The 13,232-nt window shown below is 50.7% G+C and overlaps 1 protein-coding gene and 1 long non-coding RNA gene across 2 annotated transcripts in view; one reads left to right on the top strand and one right to left on the bottom strand.

Annotated features, from left to right (window-relative positions):
- LOC121151694 overlaps nt 1-13,232 on the bottom strand; it is a 294,304-nt gene that overhangs the window by 274,513 nt on the left and 6,559 nt on the right. The gene's annotated exons all lie outside the window — the stretch shown is intronic.
- Nucleotides 9,318-9,882, top strand: LOC121151693 (10 kDa heat shock protein, mitochondrial). Its single transcript, XM_040973391.1, has one exon. The coding sequence runs from the start codon at nt 9,390-9,392 to the stop codon at nt 9,696-9,698; it is 309 nt and encodes a 102-aa protein (XP_040829325.1). The 5' UTR covers nt 9,318-9,389; the 3' UTR covers nt 9,699-9,882.

A 13,232-nucleotide genomic window follows, 5' to 3' on the forward strand; every position in this document is an offset into this window, starting at 1 on the left:
TGTCTGCTTGTTTTCTGAAGATACAGACTGAAAGTGACCCTGACCCTGTTCCTTGCAGTGTCAAGCCAGCAGACTTCACATGGCCAGTGTGTCCCCCACCCAAGGGCAAAAAGCAGAAACCTGGGGCTGCCTTGGCTCCCTCTGTGGACAGCTGGACTCAGTGGTGACCTCAACAGTGAGGCCATCATAGCCCAATCCCGGGTCTGGGGACAGAGGTTCATGGGGCTGCTGCAGGCCTGCCTGCCTTCCCTGGGAGTTTGGAGGGGCTCCAGGGAGCAAGGTCAGAGAGAAGGATAGGTCGGTAGGCAATCCCACCCGTGGATCAGACAGTTGGCCACCATAGCTGTCTGATAGTGACCTACAGCTCACCAGCCAAGTGCAAGCCCACACTCCAGGCAGCCTGACCTCGGGGTCCTTCACCCTCAGCTCTCTGCAAAGTGCAGTCTGTGACAGTTGCTATGGACAGAGAACTGGACCAGTGGCTGACCGTGACACTCATGACCCCATTCTAATCCCCAGCTTGGGTGAGGGAGGGCAGTGCACAGGCTAGGGGCAGGCTCTGCATCCAGCTCCCCACTTTGATGAGCCTGTGAGTTGACCCGTCTACACTAACCCCTTCTGATGGGACATGGGTGCGGAGAGACACCGTGAGACCCAGAGCCAGCACGTGTGGATGTCCACAGGCCAAACTGCTGTTCCCCAACCAACCCCTGCGCTGGCTCCCTGGGATGTCTGTTTTGTCTCCACTGATTATCTTCAGCCGGATTGGGTTTGCCTCTTGCTGTGAGCTTCCTTGATCCCATTAGAGGAGGCTGTATCTTAAAAATGAACTCCGGAAATACAGACTTGATCTGAGTGAGTCTGCCCAGGACACAGCCTGACTCGGTTCCGTCCCAAGGACGGGTCCAGAGCTGTGGCCACATGCATGAGCCTAGCCAGCACTGCAGGAAGTACATCCATCCATTACAGGATGTTCTGGGAAACAGACACCAGGACACAAGCACAGGTCCATGTGCAGGAGACAGGCCAGAGTTGTTTATGGTGCAGCCACAGGCCAAACACCAAGCTAGTGAAGAGCTGAGCAAACTTCTGCACCCACATGCAAACTTGAGCTTCCTTGAGCTTCCTTGAGCTTCCTTGAGTTCATTCCAATGTCCATCTTTGGAGCTTTTAAGCAGCTAGCTCTCAACTCCACACCAGGTGAAATCAGTGCATGTCTAAGCAAAAGAGGGTACATGAGCTTCAGAGGACAGCGCCCACTGGAGTCCTGGGGTGGCCCTTCTGACCCTGATGCTCCTGCCCACAGTGCCCAGGCCCCTCTTCTCATGAAACAGTCACTTCACCTTCCAGTAGAACCCGACAGCCCACTCCTAACCCTGGTGGCTCCACATGACAATCCCAGACCTTCCAGTCTAACCTGGAAACGCTCCTGACTTAGGGGGAAGCCAACAAGCTTCCTTCAGTTGGGAAAGCAACCTCCTACTTCAGCTTTGGGCATCTCTGGGCAGGCAAGGTGGCTGCTTGTTGGGTGGTACTGTGTGAGCCCCTCCTTCTCTAGGAATGGGCTATTGTTCCCCCACAGGAATCCTACCACCTTAGCTCTATCACCCAAGAAGACAAAACCCAAATCGCCCCAAACACAGGAGGGCTAAGCTGTGCTGCATTGATTACTTTTAGACAAAAACAAACAAAAAAAAAAACCAAGTTCTGCTTCTAATCCACAGCCATCCCACATCAGATTTATACACTGAGGTTTAGCGGAAACAGTTATCTGTTCTTGTTGTACCTGATTAACCTCAGTACACAAATCCTGCAAATCAATAGTCAATTACAAACACGGGACTGCCCATGTAGGGAAGCCCGCTCATTCCTCTGCTAACATGGCCCCTCTTGTACATTGTTAAGCTAAATGCAAACCAGCTCCTTTATTGCACTGCAAAATTCATGGGAGCCCTGGGCTCCTGGCATCTGCCCATCACGTGCAGCCCAGGGCTTGTCCTCTTGCCAGGTGGCTGCCAACCCCACCCTGTTCTGGCAGACAGCTCTAGCCAGTTCGCCACAACCCCATGCTCCCACCCCCTGTCCAGACTCGCTTTGGACCATCCCTTGAGTTCCCTTCTCGTCGTTGCTGGTGGCCAAGAGCCCTGACTTGACACATATATCCTGTGTTCTGAGTAGCCCTAAGGGTGCCTGCAACAATGGAAGCTGGAGCATTTCTAGGAGGAACCAGAAGACACAGAGGTGTCTGCCATGAAGAAGCAGCACCTGCTGAGGCCTGAGGGAAGAGGCAAGACAGCCGTGCAAGAAGGAAGCCCAGAACCCAGATCCAAGCCCCTCTTGTATTCCCCAGGGTCCTTGCTTGTATCTTTCCTCTGGGCCTTCTGTCTGCTTAAAACCCACCCTCCACCCAAACCTTCACACACTCCATCCGTTCTTCCCAATGCCTGGCCTAACCTGGAATGGAACTGGTATTTCTCTCACTTTTAATAATTTTATTAGTTATTTGGAAGGCAGAGAGAGAGAGAGATCTTCCATCTATTGAGCCTCTTACAAAACAGCTGGGGTTAGGCCATGGCAAAGCCAAGAGTCTGGAATTCCATTCAGGTCTCCCACATGGGTGGCAGGGACCCAAACCCTCGGTCCATCCTCCATTGCTTTCCTGGGTGCATTAGCAGGGAGCTGGGTTGAAAGTGGAGCAGCACCCCTACTGGTGGGGGTCCAAGAAACAAAGAGTTAACAGTTACCAGGAGGATGGGGCAGCTCCCCAGGACAGAACTGGGCATTTGCAAAGCGGAAGCTCTGACCATGCATAGCCTCAAAACTCTGGGTCTCAAATCCCCGCATTTGTTCCTCAGCAAAGCTGGCCTAGGTTCACAGGAGAGGGTCCATCATCTGAGCTCCTCATCAGACCAGTGTCATCACCAGGGGGCGAAGCCACCACTACAGCAGTGATTCATGCCTACAGCCAGAGAGGTTATGCCAGTGCTGGCTGAGAGCTGGCATCCCTCTCCCAGTGGCTCTCACCTCGCTGCTCAGGCCTCCTCACAGCAGGTGCCTGTGCTCTACCCAGGGAGTCCCAAGAGGAAGCAGCACAGCCTCTGCTGGTTCTTACTTGTGGAAACCACCTCCAGCCTGCTCAGATCCTCCACCTCTACACAAGACAGTAGTGTGATAAACCTCTAGAAGACTTCCTGGGAGCTTCTAGAAGGATCCATAGGATGGAAGGTGCTACTGGGGCCACCTTCAGGGAATCCCATCTGCCACAGCAAACAGCACATGGGGTAAGACTCCAGCCCTAACTAACTAACCCGACTGCAAACCAAAACAACATGAAAAATAAATCACCCCAAGACTGAAAAGAAATAAGCTGGAAGAATGGGGGGGTAGGTGTCTTCCCCCATGGTATTTACATATTTTCACTTCATTTCCTGACAATGCCTGAAGCAGGACTAATTAGAAACTCATTTGAGATAACGAGTAAGCAATTTAATGCAAACACCTGCAGGGCCCTCCCTGGCTTTCTCCAGGGTTTCCCCTCCCACACCCCCACCTCTGGAAGCTGTAGGCACTGGCACACCTCTGGCACAGCAGAGGAAGTGAGGTTCAGGCCGGGAGTGGGAAGTTGGACTTGCTGCTAAACGGAGCAAGTGTCCTACTTTAGGGATTCCAACTCTGGTCCCAGAAAGGCTCCGTGTAGCAGTCAGCCGGGCCCTGGCACAGCGACCAGGCCCCCAGTCTGTGGACAAGTGCCTGCAAACAGAGCACCGGGAAGACTCCTCCCTCCCAGCTGGCCATGCGCATGGGTGCGCCCCACAAAAGCCTGTGACTGAGCTGCCCTTCTCAGTCTATCTGTGTTCAGTGTGCCATCTGCCAACCACACTGTGCCCAGGTGATGCTACCAGCCTCCCTGCTCTGCCCCCTAGCCACCAGCCCAGGAAAGCCAGAAGCCCTATGAGATTGACACCCTTATCACTTCCTCATCATGGAAGCCAAACAGAGCCCAGAGAGGTTGAGTAACCAACCCAAGCTCACACAGTGCCAGATTGCTAAAGCCAAGTGTGTGTGTCTGACTAATGACCCCAGGAAGAGGAAAGACACACTAAGGTCAGAACCCAGAGGGACATCCAAGTGGGAGTGGCCACGGGCAGGTGGATTTATCTGCCCAGAGTTAGGCAGAGAGCTCTGGATCAGGAAGTTCCAGGGAGCTCTACAACAGAAAGGCACAGCCCCAAAGGAAGTGTATCCATCTGAAGAACAGACAGAGGAATGGAGCCTTGGAAGAGACTTGGGACTGAAACCAACAGGCTTTCAGACCTCATCCTAGGAAACATGGACAGATCTTGGCCAAACACAACTGCTGGGAAGGCCTCCATCCCAGCAGTCTGCTCCTGGCTCCTGACTCATGTTTCCTGCTAATGTAGACCCTGGGACACAGTGAAGGCTCATGGGGTTCAGTCCCTATCATCTGGTAGCAGAACCAGATGGAGTTCGTGGTTCCCCATTTCAGCCTGGCCTAGCCCAGGCCATTGTAGCATTTTTGGGAGTGAACCAATGAATGGGGGTCTCTAAGTTAGTAAAGCAGAAGTTCAACTATTACACCAATCCCAGAGCAAGTTTTCAGCAAGTGTCTGTTATCAAACAAGTGTCTGTTTTTCATCTGAAATGATGCAAAGCAGTACTGCATCCAGGGTAACAACCCAGTTCCACTGGCTTCAGGGACAGGACCCCAGGCAGCTGGGCAATTCTCCATTGAGGAGCAGGCAGGGAATCTGCCGCTTGTCACTGTTGGAGATTCCCCTTGCTGTATCTTCATGCCAGCTGCAAACAATTTTAGACAGAGCCAAAAGGTTCCCAGCCGTCAAAATAGAAATGACACTCGGTCACAGAGGAGGTGGATTATAGGTCAATCACCTCGATTACTTTTTAACTGCGAAAACCCGCTCGTGTTACCAAATAAGCAAATCTGTTTGCATAACTAGATTTTTATAGGTTGCTAGCAGTAAAGGTTTCCTAAGAGGATGATTTGTACACCGATTGCCTGGGGGTCTCAGGAAGAATGGCTCTGATGAGGAAATGTTCCTTTAATTATGGGGAAGACCAATTACGGCACTGCCATCGGCCTGCATTGCAGATGGCACAAGATTTCACCATCGCCGTTGCCTCAGAACTATCCTACAGAAGATGGTGGCACCAAAACACTCGAGGCACATTACACTGAAGATGAAGACGTTATAGGGAATTCAATTTAAGCTGCAACATTAAAGTTGTTTCATTGAATAAAACATAACACACTAATGAGCCTGCCTGTCAGCTCGGCAGTGGAGACAATAAAAGTTGGAGGAGAGAGTGGCCCTGTCCCCCCTCCCTGCTCGTCAGAGTGACCCACAGCATCGTGGAGAGCCTGCCTCTCACTGGACTTCCTCTTGTTTTGGGGGTGGACATTCAAGGGCTCATCTACTGAGCCATCTCGTCCCAATACCAGCCAGCAAGGACCAGAAGCTTAGATCTGTTAGTCTTTAAGCCCTGGGCCCTGGGACATGTGCAGGCAAAAGTCAGCAGTGTGGTGATGGAAAGAGCAGCTGGAGGCATCTGCACCCCTGTTTATAGCAGCTCCACTCCCGACAGCTAAGATGTGAAGCCAACCCAGAAGCCCATCAGCGGATGGCTGGATAAAGAAAATACAGAATATATGTACTACAGAATACTACTCAGCCATCCAAAAGCATGAAACTCTGTCTTGTGCAACTAAATGGATACAACTGAAAGCCATTATGCTTAGTGAACTAAGCCAGTCCCAAACAGACAAATACCACATTTTCCCTAATCTGTGACAACATACAGAGTGCAAAAAATGTAACCTGGGCCAGGTGGTGTGGCCTAGTGGCTAAAGTCCTCACCCTGAACGCACCTGGATTCCATATGGGCGCCAGTTCTAATCCCGGCAGCTCCACTTTCCATCCAGCTCCCTGCTTGTGGCCTGGGAAAGCAGTCGAGGACGGCCCAAAGCCTTGGGTCCCTGCACCCGCGTGGGAGACCTGGAAAGAAGCTCCTGGCTCCTGGCTCCGGATCAGCACAGCACCAGCCGTTGCAGTCACTTGGGGAGTGAATCATTAGATGGAAAATCTTCCTCTCTGTCTCTCCTCCTCTCTATATATCTGACTTTCCAATAAAATAAATCTTAAAAAAAAATATATAACCTATAGGAGTGAGATTTGATTCTTGTTTACAGCCTTTGTATATACAGTCCTGAACAATAGTTTTCTATAATCTCCTACTTGCTATATTTACTAATAAAGTAAATAAAGCTTGTTATTTACCTAATCAGCATTGACTGTGAAGTGAAATGCAAGCACGCTGTTGTAAACATTGGAAAAGAATGCAAAGGAATGAGGATGGAACAGTGTGGGGGAACAGAGGCAGAGGCAAGGCAGGGTGAGAACTGTCACTACAATCCTAAATCTATGAAATGTGCTTATTTGTACAAATAAATCAATATTTTAGAAAGTAACTATGTCAGACACGACCTTCTTCATGCACATGAGGGAAGACATTTCCCAGTTTTCTTTGCAATTAGGCTGGGATCACGTGACTGCATTTCCACTCAAGGGAATGTAAGAAATCCCATGACATCGGGTCCACAGTCATTAAAAGCAAGTTTGAGTCCTTCATGTGTGCTCCTTGAGCATGCGGATTTCAATAGCAGAAACCCTTGAGGCATCAGTGTGTCCAGACAGGAGCCTCCTTGGTCTCTCCCCTTAGACATCTGCCCTGCACCATGTGTGCAGGGGCTGTAGGCCACTGAGTTCTCAGGGCTCACTTGTCACAGCAGCAATACCTGTCACGACCTTTTTCTTTTGTGGTGACCTCCTAGCAGGCAAGAGTCACATATTCCACCCCTGCTTTTACTACAATGTCCAAGCAACAGGAACCCTTGGTTCCAAGAGCCCCATACTGAGATGAGCTGTGCATAACATGGTCACAGATGACAGTGGGCATAGGGAATGAGCACACACGCCCAATAGGGTGGCGAGGCAGGCAAAGCCACTGCCTACAGCACTAGCATTCCTTATGGGCACCCCTAAAGTTTTTAGTCTCAGTTGATCCACTTCGGATCTAGTTCACTGCTAATTTCTGGGAAAGCATTTGAAGATGACTCAGGTTCCTGGGCTCTAGTACCCACACAGGAGACCCAGCAGAAGCTCCTGGCTGTGGACTAACCCATCTTTGGCTTTTTCGGCCATTTGGGGAGTGAACTGACAGATGGAAAGGAGATCTCTCTCTCTCTCTTTCTCCCCCTCTCTCCTTCTCTTTCTCCTCCTCCTTCTCTGTACCTCTGGTTTTCAAAGAAATAAACACATACTTTCTAAAATGTTTTAAGTCAGTTCAGTGTAGCAATTTTCTGTAATACTCAAAAATCAGGCACAATTTACATGGAAAAGGCAAGCTGCAATACAGTGTTACAGTAAGGAATCAATTATACGTGATACAGACACACAAATATGAATGAGTTTCTCCCCACAGTAAGCTTTTCTTTTAACTCCAGTTTCCAGGAGCTTTGGCGGGGTTGTGCGAAGGGAGATAGATACACAGACAGAGTTCCCATCTTCTGATCAATTCCCAAATTCCAGAAACTCAACCCGGGTCCCTTGCTTGAGTGACTAGGGCCCAAATGCAGAATAGGAGCCAAAGTCAGAATACAAAGGCTGCATTGTGGGGTACAGGTGTCCACGGGCACCAAATGTCTGCCCCCCACAACTTCGTGATGGGCCCCCACACAGCTCTGTCCCGGGAAGATGACCAGGAACACAGATTCCAGGAGGATCCAGAATGGGGGACCCGGGTGTAAGGACCAGGGAGATGTCTCTACAGTGTAGCCCTGGGATGCCTGCTGAACTACCAAGACCTATAAGGCCCCAACCAATCTTCCCTCATTAGCACAGCCTCACAGAGTTGAGGTTCCTTTATCGAAGATGAGCAGGGGCAGGTTTGGGTTCAGGGATGAGATCACCACCAGGGTAACCAGCATCTGCAATCACAGTGCCCAGTTCAAGTCCCACTTCTGGTACTTTCAATCCACCTTCCTTCTAACACATATCCTGGCAGGCAACAGGTGTGATGACTCAAGCACTTGAATCCCTGACACTCACAGGGGAGACCAGGATTGAGTCTGGGGTTCCCAGCCTCAGCCTAGCCCAGCCATGACAACTGAGGACATGTGAGGAATGAATGCAAACAACTCTTCACTCATCTGTCTCTTTCTCTCACTTTCTGTCCTTCAAGTAAATGAGAAGCAATAAATAATAAAATGGATAAACCCCAGGAGCAAATAGAAATGGAGTCATCACTCCAGAGACACCTGCCCAGTGACTGGGCTTCTGAGAGGCTTGGGTTCACAGGGGGGAGACATGCGAAAAGCAAGCCAACCTTGGCCAATGTTTTGGGCTTCCTGACAGCCCCGCTGCCTCGGACTAGACTGACTGAGTGAGGAAACCCTCCCTCCAGTAATACCTAAACCCACCCCATGCCTACTCCAGAATCCCCCGGATTCTGTCTGCAGCCCAATGAACCCCACAGCAGCAGGAACGTCAGGACACTCTTGCACAATACTCTCCCTATCCCAACCTTCTCCAAAATCCCTTGCTCAATTTAGCAACTCCTCCATTCCCCTCTTTTATGCTGCAATTGAGAAAGCAGAGAACTTAAATATCCTCAGGCAAAGAAAATGCTTGTAGACCAAAAGTGATCAGCTTTATGGGATCCATTATGTAAATTTATGACCATTTCTACACTAGACAGCCTTAAGGAGAACTAAACGAGAAGAGGGAAGAACAGAATTGACGTTTTCAATGATCCAAGTTCACTTAAAATCTAATCTGAGTATTGAGGCTCCCTGCAGTTACTTTGTAGCCTGAGTGCCATCTCGCTGTCCAGGTGTCTCTCACATTGTCACCACCATGGTGACAACAGAGGAACAAAAATGGGGCTCTCTGTTCTCACCTGGATACCTGGCCCAGGTGTCAGCCAGCACTCTCGCTTCTTCTCACAACGGACAACGAACAGTGGACAATGGAGAGAGGCACCTATAGACTTGCCCAAGCCTAAGGACATCAAGCAGGGTCCTTGGTAGCTGTGTCAGGAAGTCACTGCTGAGGCTGACCATTAACTGGACCTAGCTCTAAAGAAACCATGAGGATTTGCTCACAGCTGCCCAACGAGATTGGCACTCCGTGAAATTCACACTTTGCAGGCATATAGTGCGGTTTAGCCCAACAGGTAAGACATCCATTAAGAGCTCAACATCTGGGCCTTTTCACGTGCCCCGCGAGGTCGGCCTGTGGGGCGTCTCTCTCCTTGCGGCGGCGCGCACGAGCAGAGCAGGAGCTGCGGCCATGGCGGGACAAGCATTTAGGAAGTTTCTTCCTCTCTTTGACCGGGTGCTGGTGGAAAGGAGTGCCGCAGAAACCGTCACCAAAGGAGGCATTATGCTCCCGGAGAAGTCTCAAGGGAAAGTGTTGCAGGCGACAGTAGTGGCTGTGGGATCGGGCTCTAAAGGAAAGGGTGGAGAGATTCAGCCAGTTAGTGTGAAAGTTGGAGATAAAGTTCTTCTCCCAGAATATGGAGGCACCAAAGTAGTTCTAGATGACAAGGATTATTTTCTATTTAGAGATGGTGACATTCTTGGAAAATACGTAGATTGAAATCTGTTGAGATGGCATCACATGAAGCTGCCCATTCCAGTGACGTTCTGAAATCTTTCATCATGTAAATAATTTCCGTGTCTTCTTTTATAATAAACTAATGCTGTCTAATGACGCCCATTGTCTCAAAACTTTAGTTCCACGGTTCCGGTGTAAACATTTCCAAATAAAATATACAAACAAATGGCTGTTTAGTAATTTAAAAAAAAAAAAAAAAAAAGAGCTCAACATCTGGCCCTGGCTCCTAACTCCAGCTTCCTGCCAACGCAGACCCCAGCAGGCACTTGGGGTTCTTGCCACTTCCATAGGCGGCCTGGATTGAGTTCCTGGCTCCCGGCTTCAGCATGGCTCAACCCCAGCAAATGAGGTTATTGTGGTGTGAATTATGGGTTAGGAACTTTACACTCATGCCTTCCAAACTGGTCATGGAACCTCAGCAGCCCTCTCAACTCAGGGACTGAGTACCACCACCAATGGGTCCCGGGGGAACAAAATGTGTGGTGGACAAAATCGCCAGGTGTCTGGCCCCTGTGCACAGGGAGGGCATGGCACACAGGTTCCCAGCACAGGAGAGTTCCTGCTGGGCGATGTGAGTGCACAAACCTCAGGAACAAGAAGGTCTCATGAGGACAGAAGTCAGAGTAGACCACAGCCTCAGGTGGGGAAGATCCAACCGAGCAGCCAGGCTCTCCTCTCTGCAACCACCCATTTGAGAGCTTTTCCTCAACTCTGCTTCATGGCTGCAAATGCGGCTCCCTCCCCATGGGTCCTGCCCTTTGAAGGAGAGTGTGGAGGAGAGGCTGATGGGGAAGCAGCCCAACACTTCCAAGGGAGGCCCCCTTTGAGCAAGCCAACTAGCCAGTCACCCCCTCCGCCACCAGCTACATGCCACACTTGGCAGTCAAGAGAAGGAATTTTTAAAAACTAATCACACATTCTTTTTAATGAGTGCCGTGTTTGTAGTAGCTGGTTGTCCTCCGCTGGTGCCACAGCAGGTGTCACAAAGAACTGCACGAATAATGCACACAGGACCCCAGAGCTGCCAGAGAATCTCAGGGCCAAGCTGGACAGGCGCTGGGGCAGTGGAGAAATGCAGGGCTGTGTTTAGGCTAGGAGCAGGGGGTGGGGTGCAGCAAAGAGAAGCCTGTTTTGGATACCAGCTCATATCACCCACTGGCAGAAGTGAGAACCAGGATGGGGTGCCATACAGGCCAGGTTGGGCTGCAACACCAGCTAGTTCACATTAGGACAGGGACTGGGGGCTCACCGAGCTGGGCTAGGCCACAGCTGTGCATCATTCAGAGCAAAGGGCTGCCAGTGAGTGTGAGCTGTGTGCCCTGAGCAGCCCCCTCCCTGGGATAGGGCAGGAAGCTCTCTCAATGCCACAACCCCTTCCCTACAAGCTGCGTCTCACAGGAGGAGGGAGTTGCTGCCACAGCCTCAGTTCTGTCCCTTCTCAGCTCCTAAGCGCAGCCAAGCAGGTTCAAACTCATCTATAAAACAGGGCTAAAATTTCCACAGGAAGCACAGACAAAGCCAACCCAGAGTCCCAGAAAAACAGGCAGCACAGGCACATGCTGAGCTAGACGGCAGCCTCAGGATGGATGGGCCACCCAAGGGTCACCTACTGCCCTGGTCCTCCTCCCTCCTAGGCATCAGAGATGAAAATGCAGGCTCCTGGCCCCATCCCACAGGTCCACATGAGCTGAATCAGCACATTTACAAGCCCTCCAGGTAACGAGCAAATGAGCATATTTTCAACCTCAGGGTTCAGACAAAGCATGGGTCCTGCCAATGTGGCAACGCTTGGTAGGAGAGGGGCATTGCAGGGAGAGGAAGGAAGTGATTATACTAAACACACTGTAGGAACATGCCCATCACAACATACTGGACACAGTGGAAGATGGTCCAAGTGTTTGGGCATCTGCACCCATGAGGAAGATGCTGATGGAGCTTCTGGCTCCTGGCTCCTGCCTGTGGCTCAGCCCTGGCTGTTGCAGCCATTTGGAGAGTGAATTATCAAACTACAGATCTTTCTCTATCTCTCTCCTTCCAGCTCTGACTTTCAAATAATCATTTTAAAAAAGAAAAAAAAGTACTTTCAAACTTTGAGAATAAAATACTGAGCTATCCCAGTAGAGACAGGCATTATCATTATTATTCCCTCCATCTCATTGATGAGAAACCCGAGTGTGAAAGGCTTAAAAACCTCAGCAGAACACAGTGGCTACTCCACCTGAACCCAAGCCAACTGATGTACGTGCCCTGCTTCTAGCAACAAAAGTTGTCAGCATGACACACGGGCCGAGACGGACTCTTGCAGACCCTTTGAAATAGACCTGTTTTCTGCAAAGATTCAGGGGTTGCAGTGAGCATTCAGAGTAATGCAATGATGTGGCTGGAAATACCCTCACATGCAAGAGGACTGAGAACCCATGGGTGGGGGGTGTCAGCTGAAGCAGCAGGCATATTGCCAAAGTTGAGAAGGCAGGGTGAGTGTGGAGACGGGAATGTGACCAGAAACAACTGGGGGATGGATGAGAAGCAGTAGAGAGAGGCATGGCTGGCGGGTGGTGGGCAAGGAACTCCGGGAAGGGCCCAAGTTTTGTTGCCAGGCAACGTCATCTCTCCTACATCCCCCTGAAAACCATGCGTGAAAGCAGTAATTTGTCAGCACTCCTAGGGCTGTATTTGCGGGGACCAGGAGGAGAGGTGAGTGCTGGCTTTTGTCTCAAGGATGTGTGGGTGTGTTCCGTGGAAGCCACCTCTTAAACATGTTCACACCATCCAACCAGCAGCCATGTGATTCTGAAACATGGGCTCGGCTTCTCGCCAGCACCGAGCTCACAGGCACCTATTCCACACCTGCCCTGTGGATGTGACACGGTTCCTCACCTCCATGCTTCCTTCATCTCTTACTTTCTTGGCAATTCCTTGGGCCAGTCCCACGTGCAAGATTCCAGGAGGGACACTAACTCCTGAGTTTGGGGGTGGCCCCAAGAAGATCTGACTCTGAAAACTTCCTGGAGGTTCCCAAGGAGGAGGAGATAATGGACAACATCAAGCATTGGACTGGCTCCTCAGAGAGTTGGGGACAGGCACTTCCCTCACCCCAGGCTGCCTCAGCATCCGTTGCTCCCCAAACACAGAAGCCCTGAGGCACAGCAATTCATCATTTCCCATGATCCCAGGAGTTGCACCCATCCGGGTACACATGTGTGCCCTTTGTAGCTGGCATCCACAGGTTTCTACAAGTGCCCAGAAGTTAGTGCCAGCTGTTGTCCAGCAGCCCTCGTTCCCTCCAGCCCCCTCCCTTGCATCAAGGCTTACCCAGGGCCAGCTATAAAGCAGGTAAAAGCACAGATGCTCAGAGGATCTCAAAGTCTAGGACCACAAGGTGAACATCAACACTCGGCCGAAACAACATGCAGTGGCCCAGTTTAGGGACCACGCCTCTCAAGGGAAAGACCAGGGCAATCACATTGCAAAAAGGCATCTGTGGGATGTGGTGCTTGTCTTTGCACAGTATATACA

Source organism: Ochotona curzoniae, unplaced genomic scaffold, assembly GCF_017591425.1.
Source record: "Ochotona curzoniae isolate NIBS_2020 unplaced genomic scaffold, NIBS_Ocur_1.0 contig_2321, whole genome shotgun sequence".
NCBI lineage: Eukaryota > Metazoa > Chordata > Mammalia > Lagomorpha > Ochotonidae > Ochotona > Ochotona curzoniae.